Here is an 18,692-nt window from a genome sequence, read left to right on the forward strand (position 1 = left end):
CAATATTTTAAAAGATTAGCACCACTGATAGGCATGATCTTAATGCTCCCACCAATGCTTCAATTTCATGGTCCACTGCTGGGTTATAAACAAAGCAAATTCCAGGCATGGATCGAATCAGGCACCCCAGGATGAAAATCTGAATGTGGCCAGTCCAGTGCTGCTGCCACCACAGCAGCTTGGTGCTGTGCAAATTGCTGGTCCTGCTGTAAAATGGGACCACCAAGGAGCTGTCAGCAGCAAACAAAGGGCTCCTGGTCACTGAGGGTCCTTGTAGTGAAGCTATGGTTTAGTTTAAAGTGATTTTCCTGATTGAAAGGTATGTATCAACCTTGTCTGATTTTACCACTTCTTTAAGGGATGCAATAAATTAGAGGGTGATAAGGGGCCAAAAGGAACATTCAAAAGGAACATTCAAAATTCCAGTGGCATTTCTAGGAACTGCTGGGCATGCCCCAAGTGACTTGCAGTGACTTGCTGGCCTGCCTGCAGGAGGGAAGTGGCTGGCTATGGTAAGGCATGTACATGGAAGAAGTGTTTATTCCCAGAAAACAGACCAAAAAAGCCCTGAGAGCATCTCAGGTTACCTTGTCATCTCCACAGACCCAAAGCACGCAGTCAGTACATGCACTTTCTAGCCCCTGCTCTGGCCAAGGGAGCACCAGCAGGGAAGCAGCATTGTAAATAGTAGTGTGTCCCCTAATGGGCCTCAAGTGCTGGATGAATCCACGTGACTGAGAAGATGTCCACAGTCCCTGCTGGTGCAGCTTTCCATGAGCAGCACAGATGTTGTGAGCCAGCTCCTTGCAGGGAAGTGGGAACATCAACAAACACTCCCTCATGACAGAGCGACTGAAGGGACTCAGGCAAGGCAGTTTCTGCAGTTCAGCAAGGATGGCTTCTCCCTTAGCATGGAACCAGCACAACAGGATCTCCCCATAGCACAGGGCACTGATGAACCTGCCCTCATGCCTGTAACATACAGGTCTGGTAGAGACATTTCCAAGAATTTCCTGGGAGATAAGGCAATTCCTAGTATTGAATGTGGTGCTGGAGATCACATTCATGGTAAGAGACATAATGATGCAAATGTGTCTGAAATTACTTCTTGAATTTTACTGAGTGTGTGTGAGGAAATGGCTCTCCTGAGGTCACCAGAAAATCTGGGACAAAACACAGATTAAGCACCTGGTGTCCCCAGCTCACCACAGATCCACTCTCTCTGTGCAGGGTATCATCACTCTCCTTTATTGCAGCTGCTCCTCTTTGAATCCCTTTGCAGAAATTCCAGCCACACTGAAGTATGTCTGGCTGTTATTTAGATATCCCTATTAAATATATAAGTATTTATTTACATATCCCTATTACATATATAGATATCTCTTCAATTCCCCAGGCTGGAGGGACTCTAGTAAGAGAATTAAGCATTACACAGAGTTTGTCTCTGGTCATTTAAGGGTGGACATTGCACAAATAACCTTTCCTGGCTGGACTTGTGCTCTCTTCATCACTTTATGAGTCCAGCCCCAGATCTCAGGAGTATTGCCCTTGGGAGGAAGTGTTGAGGTTGTGGTCTAGTTTATTCTCTCTGTTCAATGGACTTCTTATTTTTTTTTAACTTCAATGGCCTCACATGAATATAGAGACTTCCTCTACCATTACTTTCTCTCTTTTCAGGACTTGCTTTTCTCCTGGGCAATTGCCATCTCCCTAGCTAGATGCTAGAGTAGGAAAAGCATGATTCATGTTTGGGAATCCAAGGGGAAATACTGGCAGCCACTAGAGAGTGAGTGCAGCATAGGAACGTGCACAAACTAATAGCCAGGGAAACAGATCTTTATTTAAGTGTAGCTTTTTTTAAAAGAGCTCTTTAGTGACTCAGCTGGAGATTACTGGAAAGTTACAGGTAATTTTTGCAGGACAGGGAGGGGCCATGCTAGGAGAAAATGAAGTGTATTGCAACATACAATGTGTTCTACAGTGTTAGCACATTTATTAATCATATGTGGGCAGACAACTTCACACACCCTACCAGAATTTACTGTACCAATGTAATTTCCATATTGTATCTCTGTAAGTGTTATGAATCAGCCAATATGTGACATTAACTATCTGCATTTAGCTTTGTGCAAACTGACTTAATGATCAATTATGGAGTAACACATCTCTAACTGTTTACTGAAGTACAGAAGTAATCTCCCAGTTCTCTAAAATATTCTGGCATTATTCTGTACGTGCTATATCTAACCAAATCCTGGTTTTGTCCAAAAGTAACATTCTTCCATGGCTGAGAGGTGCAGCATGCAGTGCTCAACATCTGCTCCAGCAGCAGGTTCCATGGAGGTGGCTCTTCTTCACCAGTTCACCGCTTTTGAGAAATATCTCCATATGAAGTTCTAGGAAATTGCTTCATGGCTTTGGATTTCTTTTTGATGAAATTCTTTGAATTTCAATTTCTCACCTCCTTTGTTCATCCATAACTGGGAACACAAGGTATTTGTCTTACAGTTCAGTGTCTTGTGGCCATTTTCAGGAACTGTTTGAAAAAATGATGGAAGAATGCAGAATGTTTGGTCTAAGAAAAAGAGAAGGGAGAACAGGTAGAAAAAGCTTCCATAATGAAGATTTCTTGCAGATAGTGGCAATCTAAGTGTTCTCTATGCCCACTGAAAACAGGGCAAGAAAAAGTCATGTTAATTTTCTGAAAAAATGTCTAGAATAAATATTAGTAAAAAATATTGGATTTTACAGAGAGATGAGTCTTGGAACAACACAGGAAAATTTGGACCTTCATTTTCCGAAGTTGAGAAGGAGAGCTGAGACAAACTTTGGCCAGGAAAGGCTGAGTACAACATCCTCAGTAGATGCTCTTGAAGTAGGTGATCTGTGATTTTAGGATTCAGGCCATGAGGACTGTCCTAGCAGACTGACAGAGTTACAGGGCTGGAAGAAGCCCTGTACAGTGATATCCAGCCATCCCATCCCTCAGGGGCTCCTTAGGCAGAAATGGATTTGCTGTGCTCAAAGGAGCAGTACAGAGCAAAGGACTCCCATAGCAGCTTTGGAAAAGAGCTCCCAAGGAATGTGTTTTCTTCCATTTTCAGTCTCTGTAGTTCCAGAACTGGGAGTTCCCTCTGTATTTATGCAGAATTCAGCACAAACAGGCCTTTGAACACCACTGAAACAGAAAAATGAAAATGTGATCCTTTCCACCTTAAGAAACAAGCATGTCCCAAACACTCTTATCTCAAAAGCAGAAGTGACAGGCTGTAGAAACATTCAGTTTGGAAATTAATCTTTTGAACAGGAACTGAGTCTGAATAGATTACACACATATTTGTGCCTGCCTGTTTTGAGTTACATGATGCTGTTTTCATCTTCAGCTGGATAAAATTTTATCATGATTTTTTTTAAAGTCCAGCACATTTATCAAATTTACTACTGAAGTAAGTTGCACCAATGCTGAATTTTAGTGAGTGTAGCTCCTTACTCTAGTAGCCAACTTGGCTTTATTCAACTGGAGGCTGGATAAATACCTCCTTTGAGTCAAACCCACCTGAATCAAAGCTTATATAAATCTCTTAATATCAGTAATCCTGTGCCTGCTAAACCCAGTAATTATTCTGGTTGTATCTGACAAGATAAAATTATCAGTCCTCAAACCCAGTGATTCTGTTTGTTGCCACATCCCTGTACACTGACACTATCCATTTTACAGCAATATGTGTGTGTAAAAATTCCCACACAGTGTCCACGTTCATACAGGGCACAGGTATGTACTCTGCCATGTCACACCACGGTGCTCTAAGCAACAGGGGTCACTCCAGGATAGGACAAAAATGCCTTTTGGCATCCAGTGGAGCACTCCTGAAGGCAGTTCCTTATCAATTTCCTTTTGGTGTGCTATCAGCTGAAAATTGGTCATGTTGCTATGGTAGCAATGTGAGGAAGGCATATGCACAGATAAATATTTACAGGATATATCTTTGTTTGGGAAACAAATAAGCACTTCCTCTGCTGCACCAGTGACATCCCTGTGGTACTATTTGGTGGCATCAAAACATTCTCTGTGAGAAATGGTGAACTCTACATGGAGGTGAAAGCACATGTCTTCAGATACATAATTTCTCTCTGTGGTTTTCCCAGCTGTTTTTACCAGGAACCCTTTCACAGAGCAGGCCAGCCCTTCTTTCTCCCAAATCCATTCATTCCTTTTTGGGTCAATAAACCCAAAGGTGCTCCAGACACATTCCTTTTCTCCAACCAGCTCTTCTTCCTGTCATCCCTTGGATGTATTTTTGTGGCTGTATTGTAAGAGGGCCATAAAACAAAAGGAGGCCCCACTGAATGACTACACAACATTTTATGCACCAGCCTTTCCTCCAACACTGCAGCTCTTAGCTCACTTGAGCCTTTCTAGGCTAAGGGGAATCCAGGGAAAATGGCTTTAGTCCAAAAGCTCGTTGTTTGCTCACCCCTCACTGGTTAGGAGTTCAGTAACAAATCATTGTAACTCAGTGCAAAGAGGTGAGCAGAGGCACAAACCAGTATTTTCTGCTGAAATGAAAAGTACACACAGCACAAAGGTCAGGTGAATTATCTGACCCTCATTTTCTTCCATGTAACAGAAATACATGCCAACATGAAATATAAGCCAAATACATGCCATTCATGCCACAAAATAAGTTATTAGGACATAAAACAAAATCCACATTCTCCTTTCTTTGTGCTTCAGCAACAAAGATGTCTGGCAGCTGAAGAAGATGATTATCTTTATATACCATATATCAACTTCTCCTCCCTGATCTCTTCCCTTGACTTTTGGCACTTACTTAATCACTGAGGTCTTCTTTTTTCAGGAACATGAGCAGCCTTTAGCATGGAAGATATCTGAATGTGGAATCCTACATACAGTAAGTTTCACCTTAAAAAAGAAAAAAAAAAAAAGATATTTTTATGGTTTGTTATATCTGATCAACATTTGTGCAACTATCTCACTTGTATTTGAACTAGCTAATAAAAATTCCACATTAAGAGAGATGAGTATATTTTTTCCTTACTGAGACTGACTTTCCTTTCTTTAGATGGCAATAACATCTCATGACCTCAACCTTCTCAGCAGAATTCAAATATGAATGTGTTTGGGTACGGGTCATGAACCTGAATACTGAAATACGAGTTCAGAAACACATGTCATAGATCACAGTTGAGTTGAAGAACACCTTAGAAATGTCCCACATACGTCAAAAAAGTCTCACACAGGGAGATGTGTTGTGCTAGATAAGTAATAGGACGTAGGAGTCCTGTTGAGGACTCCCCTCAATACCCAAAACCACTATAAGCAACTGCACATCCACTGGAAATAATGGTTTGTTTCCCAAAAATTGCTATTTATATGCATTAGGGAAAAAAACCCCAAAGTAACTCTAGTTTAAGGTTGCCTGGTAACATCTCCTGGTGTTGCTCAAACTCTTCCTCAAACTCTGCAGTGCTGGCCTTGTGTTCCCACATAGCTCAGGAATATGAGACACCACATCAGAACATTGCTGAGGAGATATTTGGTGTTGGAGTTATTCATGCCAAACTTTGACCAGAGTAAACTGGTTTGAATTGAGCCTCTTGAAATGCAAAAAAGGAAATTGCTTTCTCATTTGGCTCGATACATTTGAGTCAAGGTGAGTCAAGCTTACCTCCTTTCTCATGGACCTGCTGATGAAGAGGTAAGCCTCCTCCACACCTTGGGGCTGCAGATCATTCACAGCCACCACGTGGTCCCCGTGGTTAAACAAACACCCCAGTCTGTGAGGACCAGTCCACTGTGAAACGCTGTGGAGGGCAGACAATAAAGGAAACATACAGGATATCCAGTCACTGCAGTGGCTGGACAGGGTTGCATTTACAGGGCTGCCCTCTGGAAATGACACACGTGTTCAGTGACTTCGTAACTTTTTGATCTGGGTCTGGTTGAAACCATCCTAATTATTACCCAGCGTGCTGGATTCTGTAGAGACCTTTACAACAGCAGTTGAAATACAAACTCAAGTACACAAAGAATGGGAGAGAGCAGAAGGAATCACTGAAGTGCCAACAAGCATTGCCCCTGCCTGTTCTGCCCTGCCAAAGCTGCACATGGGTGTCCATGGTTGAACACTTCCGTGCCTGTCACTTATTCCCATCTCACAGGCACTGTCACAAGACATCCAGACTTACCATATTCTTCCTGCTGCTTCAGTAAGTTTTAGGTAATTGTTAATATCAGCCAGGGGTACGAAAATATCCAATTTCTGCAGCTGCATCTCATCTGTAACTTGACTGTGAGAGAAAAACATCAGAGACCACAGAATCATAGAACAGCTCAAATTGGAAGGGACCCATAAAGATTATAGAGTCCAACTCCCTGCTCCTTGCAGACTCCCTAAAATAATGCTATGACTGAGAGCATCATCCAAATGCCTTTGAGATGCTGACAGGCTTGGCAAGATGAAACCCGTGAACACATCTGTCTTCTCTGCAACCAGCTGGAGAAGACACTTACCTGAGCAGTATAGACAAGTGAACCACTGAGAGGGGTAACGAGTTTTGCCTTCTCTGGAGGGTTGGGTGCAGGCTGGTGCTGCTTTCTGGGAATTTAGTGTCTTTCTCTGATTCCAGGTCTTTTGGACATGCACTGTTCTGGCATTTGGGAAGGGATGGCAGCCCGTCACGTCTGCTTGTGAGCTGGCATCTCTCATCCAGCAGCTTACTAAAGAGGAATGATGATAAAAATTAAGGAGTTTGACAATTCCAGGCACTATTGCTGTGTTTGAAGCTGGATCAAGCAGCCCTCAATAAAGCAAAGAATAACAAGTTCTTGTAGAATATGCAGTGGACAAAATAAAATCTAAGTAAAATAAACAGTCCTTCTAAAAATGGACCATAAATCTCAAAATAAACGTTTTCAGTATGCAATAACTATTTATTAAGCCTGGAAAAATTTCAGCTAACAGCATGCCTTGACAAAGAAACTGAGTACAGATTGTTGGCCTTGGCTGTACTGGGTTCTGCAGGGATGTAAAGCTGTCCCTTGGGAGATGTGATAACTCAGAACTACTTGAACTCATTTTAGTTTTATTTGATAAGCCTTTTATTGCCTGGATCTTACTCCCCATTGTGCCCCAAACAAGACTGGGGTTAGTAGCAAAAGCTGCTCTTTTAAATTTTTTTTAGTTTTAACTCAGATGGCATAACTTTGTGAGATTTTTATAGTAATTCCCTCTTGGGGGGAACCCAAAGACACAGATGATCTTGAGTTAATCTGTTGGGATCATTGGTTATCAGTGGGTCTGCATTTCCAGTTGCCTCCCTCCATGTGGCCTAAGACCTGACTGTCTGTAGGTGTCAGGCCAACAGCTACTGGCCACTCCTCTGGCTCTGGAGGAGTTTTACCCTGCAGGCACAATTCTCTTCAGTATCCAGTGCTGTATGGTGGAGGATATAAAGTTTTCCTGTGGCCCTACAACTGTGACAGAAAGGTTCAGCCCTTTCTTTGTGACATGGCAAACATTGTACCTTCAGAACATGCAGCAACAGAGCTGTTCTTTGGATGGCAAAATGAAAGAGAGGACATGTCCTAACTCAAATAACTTCTCAATGGAAAAGTTGGGAGCTAATGCCCCATCTCTGCCTTTCTCTTTTAACCTCTAGATAATGCTGCCTGTTTTGGAGAGCAGCTGTCTGAAACGTTGTTGGAGTTTGGCTGCAGTGACTCAGTTAAAGTCGTTAGCTGTTGTGTCACAAAAACCCAGAAAAAGTATGAGTCAACAAAAAGTGCTGCATTGTATAGTCAGAGCCTGTGTAAGTGCAGGAGTCTGCAGTGTGATCTTAAATTTCATGTTGATGAGTTTGAATTTGACTCCTGTTCCCATGAGTGCTGAACTTCGTGAACTAAGACCCAACAAGGGACTGATTCAAACAAGATGCAGCCTCTAGATCTTGTTATGCAAACACCAGAGATATCAGCTCTATCTCTGTTGCTGTGCCACTTTTAATTTCCAAAGGCTTAATGAAGCTGTTACTTACAGTGATTTCATTGACACATAAATGTTCTCCCTTACTGGGTTGTTCTGCACTGGCTTCTCTTGCACAGGGACATCAGACTCAGCTGTAGGGTCAGGTTTTGATACTTCAGTAGTGCACTGTCAGAAACACACAGCAATATAAGACATTAATGCCATTGCCCTGCCTACAGAAGAAACCCCCATTAATTTCCTTTTTTTTTTTTTTTTTCAGTGCTCATGTTGTTTAAACATATTGGCAACTATAGCCTGGGTTTCCTCAAATCAGTCAATTCCCAGACTAGGACATGAGTAGCCAAGTTCTGAAATACCACGACCAAAAAAAAAATTGTTGCAGTTTAATCTAAGCAGGCTGAAAAAGGAGACTGGTTCTCTTGTTCTTTGAGTGTGCTTTACTTAGAGCTTAAGACTTTACTTAGACTATAAGACCACATCACAATTGCTAATGTCCTTCAATCAGATGTACAGTATGTGACTTCTGCAGAAAACAGACTGCTTATCTTCTCCTGACCACTAATTGCATGGGAAGCCTAGAGAAATTAGCCTCCCAAACCGGGTGTCAAAGTTTGTATAAAATTAACAGCATGATTTCTCCTGCTGCCTTGTTTCACAGTGAAATGTTGATACCAAAATATACTGCGGTGTTTTAAAAGTGCTGCTTTTATGCAGCTTACTGGTGCTTCAACAGAATTACATCTCAAAATATATAAAACTAATGTACTGTTACATTCTCTAAATGAAGTTTTCACTTTCAGGAAAAAACCCAACCCTACCCCATTATACAACAGGCAACAGCCATTTACAATGAAACAATCAGTCTGGGGAATTTCAACAAAATCACTAATGTTTTTGTCAAAATGCCACTTTGCACCAGGAAGATCCTTTGAATGAGTCTAGCATATTTTTTTTCTTGTATCAGTGAAAGCTCTGTTACCTATTGCTTTATGTAATCCTTTTGCAAGGTACGAGTGGTTCCCCCTACCAGTTCCTCTTTGGCTCATTAAATGTCTCTTGTGTCCTTGGAGCTGTTAGCAGACCAGCAGAACTCACAGCTGATAAACTACCTGTGCCAAAACATTGCTGGGAGTTTGGTAATAATCCTCTTCATCCTTTTTGATGTTTTCCTCTGGATCTGACAAGAGCAGGTTTTCCTCACTTCTTCCCAGAATTTTATCCTGCTGAAAGAAATGGGCTTGTGTTTAACAGGCTCAGTTAATACAGATTAACATGTATTTTCCTTTTTGTGGAGAAGTAACACAATCACCAAATATTAATGGAAAACATGGTAAGATACATTTCTTCTTGAAGTGAGATATGCTCAGACCCAGCCTATTTTAGAAACATGTTTTCTATATCTGTTCTCCTGCCTGTATTTGTGAAATTCAGCGCACACAGAAAAAAACAGTGACTCATATTAGTATTTCTCATAGATGGATTAGTGGCAACCAGGCTGTTGCAACTGATTTAGTGATTGCAACCTGTTATTTTGTTTAGAAATCAAGCATTTTAAACACTTTGTGTATGAATCCGCATGAATTTAAGGTCACTTGTGTGGAAAAGATTTTCTTTCTGCATTCAGTTCTGAAGTCCTTACATTAGGAAGAAAATCCGTAGGAAATCTAGGGGTGAATTGGGATATATTTGTCCTTTTAAGCAGCTTTTAACTGCTATCAAATAAAGAATGAATTTGGGATTTCCCTGACTAACGAGAAATTTATTATCTCATACTTCTCTGTGAACAAAAAGATTCTGCAGAAGACTGGAGCTCTGACATAGAATCCTTTGTGTCCTGAGTGATATTCTGCCTTCATAAATACCTGATACATGAAGTTTGAGGCAATTTGGTAAGCCAAGGAGAAATCAATTCCTCCACCAAATTTATCTTTTCAAGTTGCAAAGAGAAATTATTTAATTTTACGTCTCCTTGTTGACTTCACAATAGTGAAGAGTATGGTAATTAGTATTTAGCTGCCTCCCAGTTCAATTCCCTGAGCCATGTTTGTACTGCAACTGTTTTTTATCTCTACACTTGCATCCTTGGTTTCCATGGTGACCATTTTAATAATTGCTAAATATGCCATGAATGTATTACTGTTTTCAAGGTAAAGTAAATTAATTACTTTCTTACATGTAACAAGAAGAAATTGCCAATGAATATTAATTAGGAATGATTACTGTACTTCCTTTCCTTATTGGTATAGATGGCATTAAGATCAATTCATGCCATAGGAGTCAGGACAAACTTCAAGTGTCTGATGAACGATAATACGGATTTACATTGGAGAGAAAGTAGACTGTGGAGAAAATTTGCTGTAGCAAAAGATAGAAATGACACCTGAAGAACAACTGGGTCATTGTTACCTATAAGCTCCTTAAGGAAAATTATATGTTGCCCGTAGAGAGAGGAATCTGTCTCTCAAAAAATCAGGTGTGTGACAGATCCCAAGGGTGCCTTGTTGCCTGCAACAGAGTAATGCACAGCAGAGGGTGATGCAAGGCAGGGCTCCTGATTTTGATGTATTTCAGATGTTGAAAGCTGTGTATCAAAGTAGCTGATAGTGCATTGCTGAGTTAGATGAGGTTTGGTAGCTCCAAAAGGTGGGTTAAAAGGAAGTCAGGTCCCTGATCCCTTGCAGGGTCCCTGCCAGCATGACTAGACTCACTGACATGGAGAATCCTGTTTACATGAGGGACAGCTGCTTAACAAAGAGTTTTCAAGATCTGGGCCTGGATGAGGGAACCACCAATGGAAAGCAAAACACATCAGATGCTTGAAATGGGGAGTCACACTGCTAAAAGGAAGCAAATACAAGGGATTAGTTAGGAAGTCAGTTGTCTACATGTCACTAAGCAGAGAATAGGTCTGGAGTTGTTAGCAGATGTTAAACTTATGAGGCAAGAGCAATATTTTTATCCAAGGAACAAACATTGTTTCTTGTTCTCTATACAGCAAGGTTATTTATTGTCACACATGCCAAAAGAGAAACATGAGCTTTGTGCTATTCCCTCTGCTTCAGGCTAAAAAGCTAAAATCCAAATTCCTTATCTTTTAACCCTCGTGGCCAGCCTGTCCTAGCCTGAACAGCTGCATATAATACCTGCTCTCTGAGGCATTGTAAGTATGAGAAGAATTAATGAATTAGACAGAAAAGGTATGCACAAGGAAGAGACACAAAGAAATTCTTGACATAGACCCAGAACAGGGCTAGTTAAAATCAGACCGAGGGTTAACTCAGTGCATTTCAGAGCTCAGACTCACAACTGAATTACTGCAACTTTATAAAGTACTGTGCATCAGCTGAGCTATGCTGACTGCCCATGGCATTGCAATGTAGTTTCTACCATTCACTTCTTTCCACTAAATTTAGTTGTATTATCTCATACTTGCTGTCAGCCTATATACAAGGATGGTGATTGCAGCATGTGATTTACCACCCTGTTAGCAGTGATAGCAGAACAGATTCTTTGCCCTGTATCTCAGCCACTCCAGGTCATAGTTCAATGCATAAACTGTCAGTAAAGATGGGTTTAAGCTGCAGAGTACTGTGGTAGAGCCTTGGTTGTGCCTTCTGTCCTCTTCATTCTGCTGCAAAGGCAGCAATCCATGGCAGAGGAGAACTGCTGCAGGCACTAGTTCAGGGAACACAGGTCAGAACACTTAGCCAGTAATACTAGATAACATTCATCTTTTTATCTTTCCAAATCTCTCCCACTAGATATGGAAGTGAAATTACTTAAAGACATATTAATGCTGACAGAAGGTCACTTCTAAGATGTGCCTCAATTTAACAAGCTCTTGTTCTGCAATTTAGTTACATTGACTCAATTGCTACTGGCAAAGGCTGAAGAAATAAACCATTTAGGAACAACTGTGGCACAGCAGAAAAATGTGCAGGGAGAGACAAATCCTCAATCAGTGGAAATGCAGAACTTTTTTCATGAAGTTTGTGAGAGCTGCCACAAGTTGCACAGTAACTCTGAGGCTCTGACTCCAAAACTCCCAAACAGACACGGGTATTCCAAGTTTTTAGAAGATCATTTTCAGTGGTAAACAAGAAAGACTAAATATTTAGGAAACTTTCATAGTGGAAATCAACTCGATGTGCTAGGAAAGTAGGTGGATAATCTTTAGTCACAGATTTCCAGGTGAGATAAAAGCCAATATTCACTTCTGCAGATGGAACAAGGCAAGAGCTGTTTGATTTGTTCTGCTCACCAGGCTTGGAAGAACTCCTCTTGGTGGGTCACACTGAGCCTGATGGGGGCCAGGATCTGAACAAGGCCTGTTCTTGTCTTCTGAGGAACCATTCTGCTGTATATAAAAGAAAAAAGTTGACTCCTCATAAAGATACCCTGGAGGTGCTTGACCCACATTCAGCTTCCTCTCACCAGGCCATTTGCACAGAGCATTGTGACTACAGAAACCCAGCAATTCCTTGGCTGCTATTTCACCCTGATACCTGGACTGCAATTCCTTTCTATTTAAATATTGAGGGGAAAGTCTGTAAGGCAGAGAGGAATTGGATCTGAGCTCTCCTCTAAGCTTTACAGCCTAAAAAGAGAGAGATAAATAAAAGCGCATTCACAAATCATGAGGAATGTGGCTAGCAGCTGCCAAAACAATCATCACATGCCTCTGCCAAGTCATGTCAAAGCAAACCTTCAGGAGTTTACTCAATGTCCACTAACATTTGCCAGTCAGTTGAGACAAGCAGTGGGTATTGTCTTTCATTGCCTTTATTCACATGCAGACTTGCCTCAAAATTATTTCCAGTGTGGGCACTCTATGGTGTCACCATCCAGGTCCTACTCGGGAACCCCACCAGAAGAGACCACCCAGGTACCCACTGCAGCAACTCAGAGCAACTTTTGATGGAAAAAAACAGCTACACAGAAGAAATTTCACAGTAATGCCTAAGCACAGCCTCATTATTAAGGATGGTTAATTTGTTTACCTTCTGGTAGCTTTGCCTGTCTGGAAAGCTGGTCATATCTACGGAGTTCAATAGTGGCAAAGAGGAAGGCCGGCTTCTGACGTCTGGATTTGGAAGATCTTGGTTCTAGAAACAAGGGAAGAGCAGTATAAGAAAACAGGCACTGATATATCTCACTAGAGCAAATTTTATTTGTAATGGCTCAGAGGTGTTGTCTGCATGGCATTTTTCAGGCAGACACATTTTCCCTGACTGCATTTTGAGCTGTCTGAAGGCTAAAGGAATGGGAGTACTTAGTGCTGAGTCTAAACTGGTGGGCCTGGCTGGCTGACAAGGTGCAACAACTTGGGCCTGAGCTCGAACAACCAGGACTTCCAGCTGATTTGTAACATTGACAGAGTGATGTAAAACAACATGTAAATATATACAAAATGCACCCACTAAATATACCACACAAGTTTTGGCTCTGATACGTCAAAAGTGTGGTTTATTGCAGCATAATATCAATCTTCCCCTCATTTCCATATGGCTTACTCCTCAAAGAGATTTCTTCAATGTAAGATCAATCCCAGTGCAGACAGACTGTGCAATGCCTGCTTGATGCACAAAGCCAGGGTACAGAATTTATATGAAAATGAATTTCTGAATAAAACCAAGGTCAGAGGCAACTTGCACGGCAAAGATCAGGAAAAATCCGTTGCACAGTTTTGTAATGAAGAAAAGAAATGCCTTTTCTTTCTAAAATAAAGTACAGTAACATGTCACCTGAGGGCAGCATCCACTTCTTTTGTCCTCCCTGCAGATTGAAGATATCAGAGTGACCCAGTCCTCTATTTCCTGCCTGAAGTTGGAACAAGAAGAATGAAAACTTAATGACAAGTAACACACAAGGGGTTTTCCTTTTGCCTACCTACCTCTTCTTGTGGGGCCCAAAACAAAAATTCCTGAGATCAAGGGGAAAACCTGCCCCAACCTTTCAGGAAAGAGTGCTTGTGTGGTCATAGCCGGATGGCAGTCTGACTCAGAGAGCTAACAAGGCTTGGGAATGCATTTGGGCCATCAGGATGAGAAACACACCATGAAAGGGCTGTTGAAGCTGTTTTTCATGCTTGCAGTGGATTTAGTTGGATTAATTCTGGAATGCTTCCCACCGAGTGTGGGCTGTGAGAGCCGCGCCCTGGGGGAAGGCGTTGGGTGCCACGCTCCACAGCACTCAGGTATGTGTTTTCCTTCTTATCAGAATTTTACACATCAGCTCCTCTTCTGCAAAAAGGCAAAAAATCCCCTGACACACTCGTGACTGGGAAACTGAAGAGGAGATGCTGGGAACCAGCAGTACAGGAGCACTGTGACAAACATCCTTCTCCCTCATCTAACTGAGCTTTGACTGATCACCTCCATAGAATCAGTTTCTGCCCCTGTTCAGGACTCAATTTCAACCTGAAAAAGCATGGACTGCACCACCCTGCTGCAGCAAAGGCTCCAGTCAGTACTTCTGAGATCTGCTTTCTTTCAGGAGAATTTCTGCCTTCTTTCTGCTTCCCTTGATTAATAACCTAGTTCTCAGGCAATATAATTCCCTGTGGTTTCTCCATGAGGAGCAGAACCTTTTCTAACTCCCAGGAGCTATTGGGTGAGAAGGCAAAGGTCTCTGCTCTTTCTTGTCCCCTAACCAGCACAGTTTGAAATGGCACTGCCACGCTGAGGTACTGCCACTGCCATCCCCACTCCCAGCCCTATGCTCCCACTGCTTTCACAGGCTGGATGCTGTGACTCTGTGGCTGCAGGGAAGGTGAGCTCACCTGCCCGAACCAGCAAAAAATTAACCCAGCCATGAGTATGGGGAGGAAAGGCCACAGAAAAAAAGCTGTTTTCCATTGGATGAGGCAGCTGTTATCACCTCATCCCAGAGCTGTGCCATCATTAGCTGAGATACAGAAGGGAAGGGAGTGGCTGTGAAGGAGCAGGACCCTGCCTTGGGGCAGCAGCTTAGAGCTACATGAGTTTAACAGTGCTGTCACACTGCTTTTGCACATCTTGCTATGCCCACCTGCTGTTCCCAATGAGGTAATAACATCTGTTTCCAGTGCTGATGGACATCACCTGCCCAGGAAGGCACTTAAACATCTTCCTCACCGTTTCCATAATTTCAGCATTACTTATGCCAGCTTCAATACTTAGGATTCTGTGAAGATAACCATATGAAACATCCTATATAACCCCACACAAATAGAAATACACATATATGTGTTACATACAAACAGGCACACATAGTTACATACAAATAGACACAGACATATATGTGTGCATGTCTGTATTTTAGTCCGAGCACAGCATAATATGATGAGATTTGCAAGGGAAAAGTTACATGCTTTCTCCACAGAAAAAAGTGCTCAAGAATATAAATGCACACATTCAAAAGAGATGAATTTTCTTTTCATTCTTCATTTCTTTCCATTCTCTTAATTTCATTTTCATTCTTTTCATTCTTTTCTTTTCATTTTCTTCAATGAAGAAAATCTCCAGGCAAAAAAATAACATTAACTTTTGCAAAGTGCTCAGACTAGGCATGCTCATTTCTGGAAAAAGGGGCTTTTGGTTTAGTTCAGAATCTTGAAAAGAAAAAATAGTAAGAAAGATTTCTTGTGGAAGTTTTTTAGCTACTATAAAACAATAGATTTGATTTGAAAATAATTGTATATTAATAGTGTTTTAATGGAGGGGAAGAGGAGCAGAAGGACTCTTAATGGATACTTGAAGGACTTGAAGCACTACGCCATTAACTTCCAAGAAGCCAAATTAATAAAAGTAATAACAACAATAATTATGGTAATAATGTAACCACAGACCACTGAGCAGGCTGCAATATTTTTGAAAGCTTCACAGTGTAAATCCTTTTTATGGAGGAAGCATAACAGCAATGTGGTGAGAGACCTCCATGCCTAACAATTCCAGGAGCCTGGAGTATTAACCTCCAGACCTGACAGGAAAATATTTACATTTCCCATTACATTTTCTGTTTCCCTTGCACATATCTCATGCCACCCATGGCATGGTAAAGGGTGCCAGTCCAAATCCAGTGATACTCATTCTTGCTGCAGTAGGCACTGCGCTGACAGGAAGGAAATGACCAACCCAAAGGAGCCAAGCAGAGCAATTTCTTGGCAGAATAAGAGGCAGAGAGCAACCATAATCAGCCCAGAGGGTTATGAAAAAGTCAGGAGACCTTTGCACAAATGTGCAAAGCACTTTATGAAGCTGTGAGCTGGGAAAGGGCGTTTGCCACAGTTGAGAGTGGCACAGCCTGTCCTTATTCACATGAGAATGAATGCATAGCACTATCCTCACCGGAGGTAACATGTATTTCACTGGAAGAACACAGGATGTGGGATCTTGCAGAAAAGCCAACAACATATCTCATTGGCAGATACAATAATCATTCACAGAAAAGTAAATTACAATAAAGCAATTCAGGATTTTCACTTCTACATATGCCATAGTTGAATCCAAAGCCTACAAAATCAAGGGAATGTTTGGTGGACTTCATTGGGTTTGAATGAGGAACCCAGTCGTGACTTGTTCAGTCAGGAACAAATGCTTGTACAATCAGTGGCCACTGAAGACTGCTGATACATGAGTGAAAATAAGAAAAATATGCATTTGAGCTACATACTGATCAACAGCTATGGAGCCTTTTATGTGCTGGCCTTTTAGATACTTCAGGATGTAATTCCCTGTGCTGGACTTGGACAGGACAAAAAGACGCCTTTTCCAGGAACTCTGCCAAAGAGAAAGCAATTTGTCTCTCATTAAAATTCAGGATAGCAGATATGAGGGATTGCTGAAATATGACTAATCTGTGCTAGTATACCTGTGAGCTTAAAAGCTGAAGAGGTGGTGATTTGATGAGGAATCCGTGCTTGCAGACTCCACCTTCAGGGCAAAACGTATTTTGAATTCTCACTAATCAAAGAGAAATGAACAGCACCATTACTTATCTTACTGCAAATTAATATCTTTAAAAAGATCTGTTTGAACTGGAAATTGTTGCTTAGCACTGGGTTTCTGGGCTTAAATGGCCATAAGACAAACACAAATCAAGGCTATAAAATATAGAGCCAGGCCCTGTTTTCCCTGATGTTAATGCTGACAACTGGCCCAAACTGTAAAGTAATGGTAACGAAAACGTAGGGGCTCAGAAAATATCATGAGCTGCTGTCTTATTTAACTGATCTTATTTAAATTTTAGGGTCTGGTCTTATTTAGCTTCATAATTAGTGATCTTAAATGCACCTCTAAAGAAATTAATAGATGGCATTCAATCAGCTCAGGATAGATCATCTCACAACTTTAATACTAACAAATTTTAGTACAAGACATTTTGTACCTGCAGAATTTCTTTTACTTGTAGAAGCCATCCTGACTGTTTCTTCCACCCACATAACAAAAAGAGCAAAAATGTTGAAGCTACTTCCTTTCAGTTTGCTTGCTGCTGAGCAGCATTTCACTGCACACACAATTGCTGTTGAGAAAATAACAAAAACCTTACAACAACTAATTTTCATAATGATGGTCAAATACATAAAATAGCCATAATAACGATTAATTTAAATATACTTATAAATAATTATATATATTATTAAATTATACACTCTATTCTATATTTGCTATTTTATAATACAATCACATAATTAAAAATAACAAATATTATTTACTTTTATAGGCCAAAAAGATGATTTGCCTAGAAGTGATGAAAGATGCCAAGAGAAATTAATTTTCTTTTGCACTAGTCACAACACCTGTAACCTGGGAATACTGCATCCATGTGTGTTTCTGACACTGCTTCGCTAGTATGATAGTCCTGTATAAAATTGGCATAACTTGGCCTAAAGAGTTTAAAATATACTTAGAAAACACAGTTATTGTACTATGGGAATTTTAATAATTTCCAAGTTTGTTGTATTAATACAATGCTTTTTCAAGTTTCCCTTTGCCTTACCTCAAAACTCTAATTCCCTGCAAACAGATCTTGCTGGAAGTTGTTTTACCTACAAGGAGGTTACACAAACCCTCTTGTGCCACCTGAAGCCAGAGAGCCTCTCCTGGGAAAATCTGAAGGCTTACAAGAGCTGTTCTCTGGCTCTTTACTGAGAACCCTAGCTGCAGTGAGAGATTTAAGGGCTCTCTTCTGTTTCTCCTTCTTCAGTGATTTACTCCATGCTGCCAAAAGTAACCATGGTACAGTCAGGAGTGGGGTGGTCAGGAATGGGGTGGGTTACAAATGGAATTTAACTCAAGACACAACTAAAGCTGTAGACTTTCATTCCTCCTGTTCCAGGCTGTAAATGGGAATGACCCACTGCAAACTTAGGTCCATCAGAGATTTCTGCATATTTCTGTCTGTATTTTTTTTTTTTTGAGGTTTTCTTCAGGGAAACCTTTGCAAATTTTTGCCTTTTCGGGAGAAAGGTTTGTTGTACAAATGCCATGATGAACTGTTATAAAATTTGCTTCTAGAGTTTTCATTTGTTGCCTAACAGAAAAAAAAAAAAAAAAAAAGGACAAAAAAGCAATTTCCAAAACTAAAAATGACTGTACACAAAGTCAGTAGTAGGGGCACACAACTGGGGTTGCAATGAAAGGCAATGTATTGTTCTGTTCAGTGTGACTGACAGTCACCTCAACTGGCAAACGATGCAATTAC

General features: G+C 41.0%; 1 protein-coding gene across 1 annotated transcript; it reads right to left on the reverse strand.

Moving 5' to 3' along the window:
- Positions 1 to 4,831: 4,831 nt before the first annotated feature.
- On the reverse strand, positions 4,832 to 17,500 carry PLEKHS1 (pleckstrin homology domain containing S1). The gene is made up of 13 exons (XM_066323565.1): positions 17,376 to 17,500; positions 16,860 to 16,951; positions 16,662 to 16,768; positions 15,039 to 15,173; positions 13,754 to 13,829; positions 13,010 to 13,114; positions 12,271 to 12,366; positions 9,119 to 9,232; positions 8,059 to 8,174; positions 6,536 to 6,742; positions 6,211 to 6,312; positions 5,691 to 5,826; positions 4,832 to 4,924 (listed from the first exon to the last, which is right to left on the reverse strand). Exons 1-13 carry the CDS (start codon positions 17,428 to 17,430, stop codon positions 4,856 to 4,858), a joined length of 1,410 nt encoding a protein of 469 aa, XP_066179662.1. The 5' UTR covers positions 17,431 to 17,500; the 3' UTR covers positions 4,832 to 4,855.
- Positions 17,501 to 18,692: the final 1,192 nt, after the last annotated feature.

This window comes from Sylvia atricapilla, chromosome 8, assembly GCF_009819655.1.
Source record: "Sylvia atricapilla isolate bSylAtr1 chromosome 8, bSylAtr1.pri, whole genome shotgun sequence".
Classification (NCBI taxonomy): domain Eukaryota; kingdom Metazoa; phylum Chordata; class Aves; order Passeriformes; family Sylviidae; genus Sylvia; species Sylvia atricapilla.